General features: G+C 43.9%; 1 protein-coding gene across 8 annotated transcripts in view; it reads right to left on the bottom strand.

Moving 5' to 3' along the window:
- Positions 1-16,992, bottom strand: part of LOC148319712 (glutamate receptor 3) — a 91,165-nt gene that overhangs the window by 65,631 nt on the left and 8,542 nt on the right. For 7 of the 8 annotated variants that reach the window (XR_015839578.1, XM_088279289.1, XM_088279286.1 and 4 more), the window contains exon 3: positions 785-1,024. Coding sequence is in view for 7 of the 8 variants with exons in the window: in XM_088279289.1 (XP_088135415.1) it covers positions 785-1,024 (240 nt within the window). In the remaining variant the exon portion in view is untranslated. Of the gene's footprint in view, positions 1-784; positions 1,025-4,920; positions 4,957-16,992 lie in introns of those variants that run through there. The other variant, XM_088279287.1, reaches the window with a different exon arrangement.

Here is a 16,992-nt window from a genome sequence, read left to right on the forward strand (position 1 = left end):
CTGTGAAGTCATTTTCAGTTGACAGAAGTGACAACATGGAGATTTACTGCTTAACTCATACTCCCCAAACAATTCACAATACCATGTTTTGACTAGTGGGGATGCATGGAACATATTCTTGTAGAGAAAATGTTGGGGTTGACAGAACTGTGAGACAAATGTGTTAAGTGCTCAGCCAAATTTCAGAAATAAAGTAATAAAATGCAAAATAACTAATACTGTACTATCATCAGTGAAATTTTAGGGATGCTCAAATGAACTTGATTGTGCCAACACCCAAAAAAAGTTTCAATTTTAGATGCGTCTACAAAATCTCAACAAATAAGAAATACCTCACCAGCAACAATGAGGGACAGTCTGTAAAAAGTTGGCCTAAATGAGGGGAGCAAAGAGCTGTGCAACACATTGGAGAATTTACAATACGCTACGTTGTATCGTGATGTAATCCTGTTAGCTAAATGGAAATGACAAAGAGATAAATGATAACCAGAGAGAGTGTTTAGGATTAGAAGAGATGGCAGATCGGCCGCACCTGCGGGTGACTCACTTCACGGGACGCAATGAGTGACTGAGCAAGACATTCAGATGTCATAATGAAGCAATTTCGTGTCGTTAAAGGCATCGATTCAAATGTATCCGATGATTGAGGGTAGTGGATTTACATATGAGAGACTCATCCGGCACAGTCTATAATTAAGAACAGATGCACAGCACAGCTCATCTGTCTTCTGCTGGATGTCAGTATTTGCAAAGGCAAGCAGTTTTGCCAGAAAGAAGCTCTTACCTCTATCGGTGTCGTAAAGGTAGACAAACTTCTCCCACTTGTAATGGTCCAGCAGACTGAGAACGGCACCTCGCAAGCCAGGCCTCATTTGGATGACAAACTGCGCGTCTGCGTCGATGGGGAAGCTGGGTGTAATGAAGGAGGTATGCAGCGCCCCGCAGAAGGAGGTCAACGTGTTCATGGACTTCCTGTCGTAGAAGCCGAAGATGGCATAAACTCCCCGGGAGAACTGAGAGCAGACTGGTGACACAGAGAGAGAATGGCGTCAGTGCAGGGACACTCTGGGAGTCAAGAATTACCTCTACTCACTCGGTGGTGAACCCTCAGGGCCAGCAAAGCCTGAGCACTGTCAGAAGCACTGTTCAACATTTAAAACAAAAATTTGTTCCATGGGCCATTATCCATTCAATACCAACAGTCTTCGTTTTGGCTGCTTTCACTACATGCACGGGGCTGTTAAATTTTATTTTTTGTTTTGTCCAGTCAGATTTAAACCGACGTATAATGTAATCTGTCCAAGGCCTTCATAATTAGTAGTAGTTAATAATTTTAAAAAACTTATATTTGAACACGACATACTCACAGGCCGCTTCGTCACGTTTGCACCTACATTAACATCATCAGCGAGAGCTAGCAAGCTAGATCAGTAATTTGTAATGACACTCACAAGTGTGAACTGACCAAATAATAGAGATTTGTTTAAAAAAAAATGACAATGTTTCTGCCAATTGCATATTTACATTAGATTAAATTACGGTATGTTATTACAGTATTTCTGCCTAAATAGGTGGTTAATGCGCTATATAAGTGAAAGACCATTATAAAGTGCAATACTGTAGATCAGAGGTATTCAATTAAAAGTCACAGAGGTCCACGACTAAAAATTTCTTCCAATTAAAAGGTCCGAACCAAAGTCCAACTTCCCTTAATGTCTAGCCTATGTTCACATTTTTATCTCGTTTCCATATTTAGTCATTTTCAACAGAGCGCACTTATATACTAAATATTTAGCAATGTTCCCATTAAACACCTTTGCCAGTCAAACAAATATAAGGCGTTTATTTCACATTCAAGAAAGTGTGGCTCCAGGAATTTAAGGGTGCCACTTACAGAAAAAAACTGTAAAATATCTCCTGCAGAAATATATCAAGTGCTAAGCATTGAGTTAACATCTTTTACCTTTTTTTTTAGTCAAAGAGTTATCAGCCTAAAAAAAACGGAAAGCCTAATTATCCAAGTAAACCAGGTTAACATGTTCAGTACACAATCAATAAAAATTGCTGTCCTCATGAAAAACTAATTCAAAATGAGCTTTGACACCACCTTTTCTTTTGAAAATTTTTTTAACTTCTCTTAATGAGAAAAAATGACTTTGTGACTGCCCTGCCAGTGACTTAAATCTGGGTTGGAATGGAGTCAGGGCCATTGGGTTGGTAGATTATTTCATACATCTGGGCTTTGTGTTTTCCTTAAAATAATGTTTGTGCAACCGCATTTAAGCAGTCCTTCACAACTTCCCCATCACTGAATGTTTTTTTTATGTTTCCCCAAAATCCATGATGCTTTTAGTGAACATTCGTTTGCATGGCGCTGGGATGTAAACGAAAATGTAAAAATCTGTTGTACTGCACTCGAAGTTCGATGTTTTTGCGTGCGCTCACCTCAAACTTCAGCGGATAACTTTGCACAAAAGGGCGGTGCTTTGTTTTGTAGCGGCGCTTCGCAATGTTGGGATGGTTTCGGAGCATATGATGCACGCTGGTTTTGAATCGGCAGCAGCCAGAACGAAACTAAATTTCTCCGTCCATTCATTTAAAACAACAGTATTTTTTCTATCATTGCAGTACATTTACCATTACAGTACTTTCATCATTGCAGTATTTTTTTCATTGCAGTATTTTCTATCATTCAGTATTTTTTTATCGTTGCAGCGTTTTTATTTATTTCCCCTCTCTACCATGGACAAACATTAGGAGTGTTTCCATATACTTGTATATGTTGTGGGACCTAAGTGTGTATATGCATGGGGATCTGAGTATATACGTATATACTGTGTATATTTGCATGCTTTTTCTTAATGTCTGCTGCTAATGTTATACATTAACGGCTATATTACGCCGATGCCTCTGTGTGATCTATATCTTTGCTGCTGTAACACTGCAAATTTCCCCATAGTGGGACTATTAAAGGACATCTTTATCTTTATTTTTTATTTGTGAAGTGCCCTGCAATTGGCTAGCAACCAGTTCAGGGTGTATCCCGCCTATTGCCCGTTGTCAGCTGCGATAGACTCCAAGCACGCCCTTGACCCTTGTGAACAAAAGCGACTCAGATATTGGATGGAAGAATGGAAATAGAATCTGTTCTGAATTGGCTTACCTGGGTAAATAAACTCTACATCAATTCTTTGTTCTTTACTTGGATGTTTTTTGAATATGCAGGTGTTCCCGATAAAGGGTCTGCTGAATGTGTTCCACTTAGCGTCCTTCCCTCCTCATCCACATTTTTGTTGTTGTTTTAGGCCCTGCTACTGCACAAAACGTAGGAGGAAGAAGCAGAAGCTGTGTGGCTGTCTCCCATCTTCCAGAAACTCTTTTGGCACTGCTGCCTTGCAGGTCAATGTCGGCAGTCGGGGAATCGTAAAACTGTCTTTATTAAGTCAATATGTACCTAGTGTGCATTCGAAACTCAGCGCAGAGGCAATGTTTATCTGAGCAAGAAATACGGGGAAGAAATGAAACACAGGACAGGAATTACATGCTTCTGTACAAATAAGAGGAGTATTGAGAAGTGTTCGAAGAGGTTTTACACTGAGATGGTAGGTGAGGTGAGAGGATGGAAGTGTAATGGCATGCCATCTTGTACAAAAAGTGTGAAAAACAGCTCCACTTTTTGTGAATATGTAAATTTGCAGCATTGTACTCCCTAGTAACGCACAAATCTTAGATAATAGCCTATAGTTGTGTTAGGGTTTGTTACCAAAGAAAAACTTTGGAAAAATATTCCTTGTTGGGCATTCAGACAGCTTACATTCCGAAAGGAAACCAACCAATTGAAACATTACTGGGCAGGGTGCACTGTTCCCCACACATTAAGTTTGGTTGACCTTAGAGGAAAGAGTGATTCATTGAATATTTGTATACGTCAGTGGCGGGCTGTGCATTTTACGTTGGCCTTCAGTAATGTCCTACTCAGCCCTACTAGAATAAATCCCCCTCATATTACCATCATTTATTACACCTGGACAAATAATATGCAGAAAGAGACTTACGCACTACTGAGTGAGTGTCAGACGACCTAGCTTCTCTTGAAAGGTCTGTCTTGAAAATGGCCTCGCAAGTGTATCTGCAATTAAATACACACTTTTCCCTCCTTGCGCCATTGTGGTTTAAAAAAAGCAAGAATATACTGGTGTGTTGATTCCGCATAGCGCTGCCCCCTCACGAGTGAGTATCAAATCACAGAACACATTCATCACCTTCAACGTAAGGCCTGCGCGAAGAAATTCTGAAATCTGCCTGGCAACACGAGCTAGCTGAATTCTAATTGGATAAAAACTCTCACCTAAAAATACAACACTAGAATATAATATGACGTCAATGTGAAGAATATGATCATGATTTCTTGATTATGTTAGGACAAGCAGAGAAGGCCTTGAAGGCCTACACGGCCCACCATTGGTATACGTATAGCAAATAATTTGTAAAGTGGGATAGCTCGAACAATCATTTGAACAAAGGGTGTGTGTTCCCAGGATGTCGAACTGTGGGCTTGAGCTTTTATTAAAAATAGTCTAATAAACCGAATATGAAAAAAAAAAATCTCTCATCAAAGCAGGGATATTTTTTTCCACACAAGTTCGAGAATGTCAAAGGTTTAGGATGTTTTAACGAGAAAAAAAAGCTGTCTAATAAAAAGCAGAAATAGCATACATTTCGTCTATGATAATGCAAGAAAACAAGGCTTGTAATGTACTGAAATAAATTTCGGCAAATTGTTTGGTTTTTTTTTGGTTTTTTTTTTATAAAGAAGAAAGAAGAAGCTGCTGTGATGTTCAAAGTTGAAAAGGGGAGCAGCAGGGTTTGAGGTTGTTGTCTCAAAGGAGAAGAGAAGCAGACAGACGGTACTTGTCCTACCTTGTCAGGGTCGGTTAGGGAGGACACAGCTGCTGTCCCAAAATGACCGTTTTATAAATGATGGGATCAAAGACAACCAGTTCTATTAATATACAACCAGAAGGTCTCACGTGAGACTATGATAAATAATGAAGTCATGGACTTTGTCCTCTTTTTTTCTCTTTTTTTTCATGCTGACCCAGCACAGGCTCCTTTGTTGGAGGATCTGTTTGGAAAGATTTCTTCTGCGCCCATAACGCTGACCTTCAAATAACAATGAGCGCAAACACCATAAGCATAAATGTAACTTTTTCTTAACGTATTAAAAAATTAAAGGAAAATTACATTACAGGTCAGGTGTGAGATCCTAGTCTAAGTGGAGGAATTCAAGTATATTGGGGTAAGACACAGAATGTGTCAGTGACAGACAGAGACAAGATCACGGCTACAAGCAGCCCTGATAATCCCCAGATGAGCCATGATCCCTTCAACTGGGAATGCAAAGTCTTCCGGGAGGGGCACAGAATAGAACCGCTGCGCCCCTGCATCAAGGAGCAAGATAGAGGATGCACCCCTGGAACATTCGAACCAGATCTTACCTGATAAAGTGTTCCAGACACATCTCACCGAGAGGAGGCCCAGGGGACAACCCAGGACACTTCGGAGAGATTCTATATCTCCCCGGCTGGGTTGGGAACACCTCAAGATTCCACCAAAGAGCTGGACCAAGTGACATTTGGGCCTCTCTGCTTAGGTTGACCACCGCCACCCAACCAAGCTAATCAGAAGAATGATGGATTTTTAAAAAAAATTTTATGCCGCTCTTAGATTAGATTGCATTAATTGTGCAAGCTCTCCTAACGGTGTGGGCAGTAAGTGTATGATGCCTGTTTTATTCCACTTAAGTCATTTATTATCACACTCATATGAGGGTGCCCATTGTGCCTCAATTTTTCTCCCTTGACAACAGCCGAAGATAACCAAAAGGAAGCAGTGGAAGTAGGTGTTTCTCAGAACTCAGGCATGTAGAGCATGCTGGCTGTATCTCCCTCTATAGATAATAGCTTTACAAAACATTTACTTGAAGTGTATTTACCCAATGCTCAGATGGGTACATAATGTATCACTTCTGGATTATCTGAGAAAGACAACAAGATACAGTTTACCAGAGGAAGCAGCGTGAGAGAAGAAAAATCTACAGCATTGCCACAGAGACAAGACCTGTGGCTATTAGAGGCTTGCAGGGGAGAGCACACTTTATTATTTCACTGCAGCAAAGTGAAAAGCCCGCTAACACTCCACCTACGCCAACTTTCCATGCAGAGCAATACAATTATCCAAGGACGACTACAACAGGAGGCAGAGGAATGAGGCTGTAACGTGCTGTTAGGCTCTACAGAAGACACTTCAAAAAGGCACATGTTAATGATTGCTCAAATTAATATTCACAAACAGTTTGCATGGAAAATGGCTTAGTGTGTATTAAATTAACACTAATTGATCATATAAGGAGCACTCTGAGAGGACATGCTTCTGCCAGAACACTACCACTTGCAAAATTGATGCAAAATCAGACATCAATACTGTACCCATGTGTGTTTATGCGTTTTAGTTTGTGTTCTAATTTCATAATTTCATATGGAAAGCGCTTTGTTACAGCTCCAGCTGGTGTGAAATGCGCTCTAAAATAAAGTTGTCTTGTATTGTGTTGTATTGTAATAGGCCGGCACGGTGGATGACTGGTTAACACGATGACCTCAGAGTGCGGAGGTCGTGGGTTCGATTCTGGCTCCGGCCTTCCTGTGTGGAGTTTGCATGTTCCTCCCGTGCCTGTGTGGGTTTCCTCCCACATTACAAAAACATGGATGGGAGGTTGAATGGACACTCTAAATTGCCTTCAAATATGAGTGTGAGTGTGGATGGATGTTCGTCTATGTGTGCATTGTGATTGGCTGGCAACCAGTTCAGGGTGTAACCTGCCTACTCCCCGAAGATAGCTGGGATAGGCTCCAGCACCCCCCGCGACCCTTGTGAGGAGAAGTGATACAGATAATGGATGGACGTATGTTTTGTGTTATAGCTTTAATGGCCAAATAGACCCAAAGGAACGAAATGTAACGTGATTGAAAACAAAAATACAACCAAAGATGTCGTTGATGGTCTTCAAACTCCTCTCTGAGTGAACTATTTCAAAATTCAAATAACTGACGAATTGAATAAGGATAATTTTCTTGCTTTAAGACCGTTTAAAATAAAACACCCTTTTAAAACTTCCACTCGTTAAAGCTGCATGGAAAACATATGTAAATGTTTTCAAATCAAATCGATGAGTCACTAATCTCTTGGCATCTTTGTATTCCCCCGCGACCTTGAATAATCTCAGGTAGCATTGAGACTAGAGGAACAAAAGCAACCCTCTCCGAGGCCACCGCGGCATTGCAACAATGTTGCCGCAGCGTCACTGTCGTGCGACTTGTCACAAGTCATCAATGTTGCTCGGCTGCAGCGCTGACATGCGAGCGCATTCTGAGAGATGAACACATCCAGCGGCTTGGCCCCAAAACCATTTGGTCACAGCAAAATACATTTTACAGCATTATGTCTGGGCCGCATGTTGCGAGCGTGCTGACTTAGTAGGGGCTCTTAGGTAACAAATAAAATGCTGAGTTTTTTTTTTCTTTATGGTTTTTGCACTTGAATGGAACAGTGTCATCAGTCAAATGATAGTCCAACACTTCTACAGTGGCATTTATTGAGCAGGGCAGCATGGTCTTCATTTAGAGGAAGCCAGAGGTATTTAAGGCTGCGAGAGCTGCCTGATAACAAAACATCAATACACTGCATCTGTAGTGCGCATATCCTTTTGAAACCTGAATGTCCTGCGATTGTAGGGCAGGTAATCCAAGTTAACAGCATTTTCTTTGCGGTATCACTGATATTTTGAACCAGGCATGGTTGTAAGAGGGCCTGCAGATGCAGAAGAGTCAAATAAGTAAGTCAGCGTAAAGTAGGACTCAATCATTAATCAAATTCAAATGGACTTTACAATGTGGTAGAATGCAATTTTTCTTTGGGGGGGTTCCATTGTCGACAATTGTTTGCTAATTGTGATCTGATTTATAATGTATGTTGACGCCAAATTTCTTCGGTGGGATTTTGTGAAGTTGTCATAGTGAATGCCTATAAGACTGCAAGTCAAGTCTTTAGTAAATGTCCAACTCACTGAAGTAAATAAATTGTTTTCATTTCTTTATTTGCGTGTAAGTCTAATTTATAAGACCAAATCATTTATGGATACCAAATCTGTTTGTAGTCCAGATAAATTTATTGCTTGTGTTTTTTTTTTTAAAATGCATGAATACATGGCACGGTGGACGACTGGTTAGCATGATGGCCTCACCATGCGGATGAGCACGGTTCGAATCCGGCTTTGTCCTTCTTGTATGGATGGATGGATGAATCCATGGGAAAAGGACACTGAGTCATTCTGTTACACATTAGAAAGACGCTTAACAGATTCTTGTCGAATCGAATTGCTTGGTCAGCACTAACGGTTGTATAAAACAGTAGAAATCAATACTTTTCATTAACCAACAAGAATAAATTGTTATTGAATGCATCTTGGAAATCTTTTCGACATCCAAAAATTCTCTATCGCTTGTTAAGACCGGCCAGAGATTTTGATTTGTCCCTCTTGGACGTCTTTATGCACAAAGATCTATCCTGCTTTGGTTTCTAAATGTACTATAAATAACATCTAGCATCCACACTCCAGCCACAAAGTGATACACAAGTTCTCTCGGATCACTCCAGTCCTTCCTTCACTTCCTATTTTCACTACCCATGCATTTGTAATGTGTGTTAATCTCTTTTACAATGCACGCAACATTACAATGACAATGCTGGCTCTGTGACCACGGTGGGAATTGATTTTTCCACTTGGGAACAAACTGGAACCGGGCACACACAAACACGCCAGCTCACGGAATGCAGCCCTCCATCTATTGATCGAAAATGCCAATAACACACATTCGCCATGAGGGCTTTGTACACAGTCATTATCAAGTGACCCAGCTAGAGGACAGTGTCGGGCTTTATTCCATTTGAAATTCGAGCACGCCATCACACCTCTCATTGACACGGCTGTTCATAGTCATTTCACAGCAATACAAAAGAGCAAGTTTTGCAGATGACACGCACGATCAGAAGAAATAAGGCAATTTGACTTCTCAGTCATCTTGGCACGTTATTATGAAAACCAGCAACGTGAGCCGTGGCAAAGCTCAGGAATGACTAACTTATCACTCTGGGCAGAATAGAAATGTGTCAAAATAATCAGCACTTTCACTTGCTGCATAAACACCCGACAGGCTAGCAGGACATTATGCAATGCAGATGACTAAAATAAGAAATATATGTACTTTGCTGCATTTGTCAAACCGACTAGTGTACGTGATTAACATCTCATTGGGCTTTTAGAAATTGGAAAACTGCCTACATTTTAGCTTGCATTTCCTTCTTTTGCTACTATTGATCCTCCTGATTAGGTTGTCATTATTTCAATCAATGGACAGATGAAAAAACATTCCGACAACTACATTTGCGGTAAATGTGCAGCCAAGCAATGGAGTTGACCAACCCTTCACTTTCTTTAAAGGGGAAGTCAATACAAAATTTTTGTCACTTTTGTCAACTTAAAATGACATCACAGCCATGATTGGAAGCTAGCTGAGCCATGAACAACTGTGATGTGATTTTCAGTCATCAACAAGTGGCAAAATGGCTGCCCACTGAGATGTACAAAAAATGGGTGGATTTTACTGCTTAACTCGTGTACCATAAACACAATATTAATCAGAACGCCATGTTTCCACTAGTAAGGCTGCAGAGAATATATTGTTGTTAAGAATTATTATCTTGCATTGACTTAGGCTTTAACTCTCTAGTGCAGAGGTATTCAATTAAAAGTCACAGAGGTCCACGACTAAAATTTCTTCCAATTAAAAGGTCCGAACCAAAGTCCAACTTGGCTTAATGTCAATGTGGCACTCTGTAAAGTAGTCATCCCAATCTGATTTGTTTTTATAGCGCATGACTGTGTGGGTCGGTGTTCATTGCCGTTGATGTCACTGTGATGCATTTTCAGGTAACTGCATGTTATGTCGGTGGTCGGTGGGTGGCGCTGTGCGGCTGCATCACCAAGGGGGTGATGAGCTGAGACCATCGAGGGAGACTGTTGTTCTATACAATGCATGAGACGTATGAAACGTGATGCAACCGATGTGCTGACACATTATGCGTTTGTTTCTGTGTTAACAGGTAAAAAAATATGTTCTTCAAGTTTGCGAATGAAGTGGGATGTAAATATAGAATGTGTGTACAATGCAGATGGGCGGGAAAACGATCGGTGGGAGCTACGTTAGCCGCTCTGGCTGTGTTACCCGCGCTAGCTATGTTAGCCTGTGACCCGCGCCAGCTATGTTAGCCGCGCTAGCTACATTACCCGTGCTTGTTGTGTTGGATGAGCTGAGACCATCGAGGGAGACTGTTGTTCTATACAATGCATGAGACGTATGAAACGTGATGCAACCGATGTGCTGACACATTCTGCGTTTGTTTCTGTGTTAACAGACCCCCGCCCCCCCCCCCATGAGAATAAATAAATATATTGCACTTGGATGAGCTTTGCCCTATTCTTATATGTGCAACATATTTTGGCGAGCCAGCCAGGAGGCAGAAGAGGAATAAAAACTCAAACACCCTCCTGTAAAAAAAGAAGACAAAAGTTGAATCTTCACAAAGGAATAACATGGAGCATATGCGTGACAAGGTGAGCGCAGCCTTTTGGCAATTGGAAGAGGAGTCTCTCATGGATGTCTGCAGGTACCTGAAGTGTGATGGCTGCGACACAGGAGAGCCCAGTAGGAAGCCAAGGCGTGCCCTCATCAGGATGGCAGAGGAGATGTTGGACAAAGTTGAGGAAGCCCAAGTGGACGGAGAAGTAAAACAGTACTATACGGACCTACTCAATTTCATCCAAGAATTAAACGGACCGCAAACATCTCCAGGCATAAAACACCAAACAAGGAAGCTAGCAATTGAAAAGGGACCAAATGAGAGGTCTTATTGGCCACACACTCCGCTTCAAAATACAGGATCGCCGCTCCAGAACCCACCAGTGCCTATTCATTCACTGCAGGAGGTGACGTTGAGGAGGGAGTTCAAGATTTTTGGACAAATTGGAGAGAGTGGACACAAAGACAAATTGTCTTATTTGAGTTTACTACGCCAGATTGAGGCTGGAACCGAGAAGGGCCATACAGAGGCTGAAATTGTGGAGGCGGTGATCAGAGCGGTCAGTCCAGGGCTTCCGCTAAGAGACATGCTTGAAATCAAACGTGGGCTAACTCTCACAGCACTTCTTACAATTCTGAAGGGTCATTACAGAGTGGACAGCTCCACTGAAATTTATCATCAACTCATAAATATTTCCCAAGAACCCAGAGAGTCCGCTCTGAATTTTGTGTTCCGGGCTATTGAGCTAAAAGAAAAACTGCTATGGAAGGTGACTCATGAGGAGACAGAGGAGCATTACAGCAGAGCCACCATTCAACGCCAGTTCCTGCGCTCCATTGAAACTGGACTATCAAGTGACTCAGTAAAATTTCACATAATGCCTCACCTCAGTGTCAGGACTTTGACAGACGAAGAACTGATCGAGAGGGTGAATGAGGCCTCAAAAATTGAAAGTGAGAGACAAGAGAAACGTAAGAGGCTCACTGGTGTGAAAAGTTCTAAAGTTCTGGAGGTTCAGTCTGAAGTCCAAACAGAACAGGTGCCGACCCAAACACCTAGTAAGGTGAAGGAGCCCCCCTCGGCTGTGGCAGTCAAGGCGGTGAAGAGCAAAGAGACAAAGCCAGACAATGTGAATGCACAGCAGATTATGGAGGAGCTCAGAGCAGAAATGAGGCAGATGTTTCTGACAATGATGGAGGCTAGTCCACGGGCAAAACAGACAGGACGAGAGAGAGGCTGTCAAAAGTGCAGGGATGAGAATGCGGGTGAAAACTGCTTACACTGTTTCAAATGTGGACAAGAAGGCCATTTCTCTCGAGGTTGCAGAGTACAGAGAGCCCCGGCGGGAAATGGAAGGGGACTACTGAGGAGGGACCCCCAGTAGTCCGACCAAAAACGTCCCAACCCAAACACTGCAACCTATCAACCTCGCTTTGGCCAGATTCCAAACAAACAGAGGAAGCAATGTTAGTTGGGAATGCTGTTCAATATTTGAGTCCAAAGCATCAGTCACGTCTGGTGAACCTTGTAGGAAGGCGATGTATGGTGAATTGTTTCTTTGACCATCAGCCAGTCAAAGCGCTGTGGGACACTGGTGCACAGTCTAGTATTGTGAGTGATGCCTGGAGACAGAAACATCTGCCTTACACGAGGGTTCGGCCAGTGACGGAGCTCTTGGAGGAGGAAACACTCACGATTCTTGCTGCCAATGACACTCAAATACCTTTCATTGGCTGGATTGAAGTCCATTTCCGACTAGATAATGACACTGGCGTGTCCGATAATCTACAAGTACCAATGCTTGTATCGAGTGACCCAGCAGTTGCCAGTGACCCCATCATAGGCTACAATGTCATTGAGACTATCATCAACGGGAACAAATCTACAACAAGTGAAGGAAGGAAGCAGCTGGCGCACAGAGTGAGTAAAGCTTTCCAAATAAATGTGAGAATGGCGCAAAATGTGGTGAAACTGATACAAAATGCTCCTTCAGCCCCAGCATCTGGTGTGGCCTGCACCGGTACAACTAAAGTAACGTTACCACCCAATCAGGTCACCTCTGTGTATGTCAGAGCAAAGGTGGGCTCACAAGGTAAGGGCCAAGACATGCTGTTTTCTCCTGTGCCGCAGCATCTTTCACCACAGGGTGTCATTTTCAGTGAGGTGTTGGTTCGAATTCCGCACACAAAAACAAAACATTCATACGGAGACCCAAGCAAGCAGTGCTGCCGGCGAGGGAGAGACCACACTGCAGTTGGATGGAAAACAATCAGGAAGACAACACACATGGGACCCTCCTGTTGATTTGACCCATCTGCCAAAGGAACAAGAGGAAGCGGCGAGGAGGATGCTCAGAGAAGAATGTGAGGCATTTGCATTGAATGACGATGATGTGGGATGCATACCTTCTCTGAAAATGCACATCACGCTCCATGACACCAGCCCAGTACAAAAGACCTATACGTCAGTCCCTAAACCGCTCCACAATGAAGTTAAACAGTACCTCCAAGACTTGCTGAACAGAGGTTGGATAACACCTTCAAGGTCACCTTATGCATCACCAGTGGTGTGTGTCCGCAAAAAGGATGGCAGTTTACGGCTTTGTTGTGACTACAGGGAACTCAACCGCAAATCGGTGCCAGATCGTCATCCTATACCAAGGATCCAAGACATGCTGGATACATTGGGAGGGAGTTTGTGGTTTTCTGTTCTGGATCAAGGGAAGGCGTATCACCAAGGTTTCCTTGACGAAGAAAGCCGTCCACTCACAGCGTTCATCACACCTTGGGGACTATACGAGTGGACCCGTATCCCGTTCGGCCTGTCCTCTGCACCTGCCGAGTTCCAGAGAAGTATGGAGCGCTGTCTGGCGGATCTCAGGGACACAATTTGTCTTCCCTACCTCGATGACAATCTGGTCCATAGCAGCAGTTTTGAAGAGCACATGGAGCATGTTCGGTCTGTCCTTCAATGCTACAAAGTGCATGGTGTGAAATTGTCACCGAAAAAGTGTAAACTTTTTAGGTCCAGTGTCAAGTTCCTTGGCAAGGTGGTGAGCAAGGAGGGCTACTCCATGGACCCAGCTGAGATGGCGCCAGTGAGGGCCTTGAGTGAGCGGACGCCTGCCACAGTAGGGGATATTCGCCAAATGCTGGGATTTCTCTCATATTACAGGCCATTCATCCCCAATTTCTCTCAGGTTGCTCATCCACTCTACCACCTACTCACTCCAGGAGGGCAGGGAAGAGCCAACACAGATCAGCCCATTGAGAGTCACAGAAAAACTGCCAAGAACAAAAAGAACCACTTACCATCACGGACTCCCATACAGTGGGACCACTCTCATCAAGAAGTGTTGGAACAACTTATTGAAGCACTCACCAAGCCACCTGTCTTAGGCTATCCCGATTACACACAACCATTCGTGCTGCATTGTGACGCATCGCAGGTCGGCTTAGGAGCTGTGCTATACCAGCGACAGCAAGGAAAGATGAGAGTGATCGCTTATGGGTCTCGCACTCTGACTTCGGCTGAAAAGAGGTACTATCTTCACTCTGGAAAGTTAGAGTTTTTGGCATTGAAATGGGCTGTTTGTGACCGTTTCCGTGACTACTTATACTACGCTCCAAACTTCACGGTCTACACGGACAACAATCCGTTAACATATGTGCTCACGTCCGCGAAACTCAATGCCACAGGACACCGATGGGTGGCTGAGTTGGCTGACTTTAATTTCTCCATCCGCTATCGCCCAGGAAAACACAATTCAGATGCTGATGGGCTGTCTCGCATGCCGCTGGATATGGAGGACTACATGAGGAGATGTACTGTAGAGACAAGTCAGGAAGAAATAAGTGCATCCATGGAGACCGTCACAACAGTAAGCCGAGATTCAAGTCGAAGTGTAGGAATGATCCACATTGAAGCATTGGAATTGATGAAAGATTCCGGGACTGGCCAACCTATTTCACCAGTACAATTACGAGAGGCCCAGGAAGCGGATGAGACATTGTCCCGAGTCAAACAGTACAAATTGAGAAATCGGAGGCCAAATCGAACAGAGGCTAAAGGTGAGACTCCAGCCGTGGTCACGCTGCTCAAACAGTGGAACAGGATTCACGTCGACAAACATGGCATAATGCGACGTAGAACCTCCCGCCGAGAACAGCTGCTGCTCCCCAAATCTTTTCACCTGTTGCTCTATAAAGAATTGCACCAAGAAATGGGCCACTTGGGAGTTGACAGGACGCTGGACCTAGTTCGGGAGAGGTTTTATTGGCCGTACATGCACAAGGATGTAGAGCATTTCGTGACCAGGGAATGCGAGTGCCTTAAGGATAAGAAGCCAAGTAAGCTGATCCGTGCTCCCTTGACCCCAATCCACACCACTTCTCCCTTTGAGCTTGTCTCCATAGACTTTCTCCATTTGGACAAGTGCAAGCAGGGGTACGAGTATATCCTGGTGGTAATGGATCATTTCACTAGGTTTGCACAGGCCTATGCAACAAAAAATAAATCTTCAAAAACTGTTGCTGACAAAATATTTAATGACTTTGCACTCAAGTTTGGATTCCCACGTAGGCTGCACCATGACATGGGCAAAGAGTTTGAGAACCAACTCATGACAAGACTGAAGAACCTCTCCGGCATTCAGGGCTCCCACACAACACCATACCATCCGCAAGGGAATGGGCAAGTGGAAAGATTCAATCGCACTCTTTTATCCATGTTACGCTCCCTCACAGACAAGGAGAAGGAGGACTGGAAGGAGTCTCTGGCCAAAGTCGTCCATGCGTACAATTGTACAAGGAATGAGGCAACTGGCTACGCCCCTTACTTTCTTGTCTTTGGGAGGTCCCCACGACTGCCGATTGATCTGCTGTTTGATTTCGGAAGAGACGAGACCTATGGCTCCTACGGAGATTATGTGGGCCAATGGAAGACGAGAATGCAAAACGCATATCAAATTGCGGCGAAGACTGCTCAAAACATGGGGGCTCGTGGCAAGGCCCACTATGACAGACGAGTGAATGGCAGGGACCTAGACCCTGGCGACAGAGTCCTCATCCGCAACCTGACTCCTCGAGGGGGCCCTGGGAAAATTCGCTCCTACTGGGAACGACAGGTGTATAAGGTGAAGGAAAGGAAAGGTGACAACAGTCCTGTCTACAAAGTCAGTCCGGAGAGTGGGAAAGGGAATGACAAGATGATTCACAGGAACCTCCTGCTGCCCTGTGACTATCTTCCCTTAGAGGAGCCGAACCAAGAAAACACATCACAACGGAGAGGTGTTGGAAATTCCAAAGAGAGAAGAAAACTGCTCAACAGACAAGCACAACAGCAACCTGAATCTGGGAGTGATGACGATGACGGTGACAGTGGTACCTATTGGCTCAGATCAGGGAGACGGCCGCAGCGGACACAAGATGTGCCTGATCTGATGATGGAGACACTTCAGCCTCGCCAAGACCCTGAGCATCCGGAGGGTCAGGGGGACAAGCAGGACGCGGCGGATGTGCTGTTCCAGAATTATGTCGGTCGGCCGTCCGACCTTGGCAACGACAGGCCGCTACAGCAGAGCCTGACGCCTGAAAGTATCTCTGGCGTGGATCACGACATTGACTTGGTTGAGGTTGAGGCAGATCAGTTGCACCAAGAGAGGAGACGACCACACCGAATGAGACAGCGACCTGTACTACTGACCTATGATAGCTTAGGCAAGCCATCACTGGTACCAAGAGACTGTATGGTGACAAAGACTCAGACCATTGACACATATTGGAGACCTTGGTCTATGCAACGGTGTTAAATTTGTTAAACAGAAATGTCAGGAGACATTTCATTTTGCAGGGGCGAGTGTGGCACTCTGTAAAGTAGTCATCCCAATCTGATTTGTTTTTATAGCGCATGACTGTGTGGGTCGGTGTTCATTGCCGTTGATGTCACTGTGATGCATTTTCAGGTAACTGCATGTTATGTCGGTGGTCGGTGGGTGGCGCTGTGCGGCTGCATCACCAAGGGGGTGATGAGCTGAGACCATCGAGGGAGACTGTTGTTCTATACAATGCATGAGACGTATGAAACGTGATGCAACCGATGTGCTGACACATTATGCGTTTGTTTCTGTGTTAACAGGTAAAAAAATATGTTCTTCAAGTTTGCGAATGAAGTGGGATGTAAATATAGAATGTGTGTACAATGCAGATGGGCGGGAAAACGATCGGTGGGAGCTACGTTAGCCGCTCTGGCTGTGTTACCCGCGCTAGCTATGTTAGCCTGTGACCCGCGCCAGCTATG

This window comes from Idiotropiscis lumnitzeri, chromosome 17 (assembly GCF_059441095.1).
Source record: "Idiotropiscis lumnitzeri isolate Australia: NSW breed Sydney's pygmy pipehorse chromosome 17, RoL_Ilum_1.0, whole genome shotgun sequence".
Classification (NCBI taxonomy): Eukaryota; Metazoa; Chordata; class Actinopteri; order Syngnathiformes; family Syngnathidae; genus Idiotropiscis; species Idiotropiscis lumnitzeri.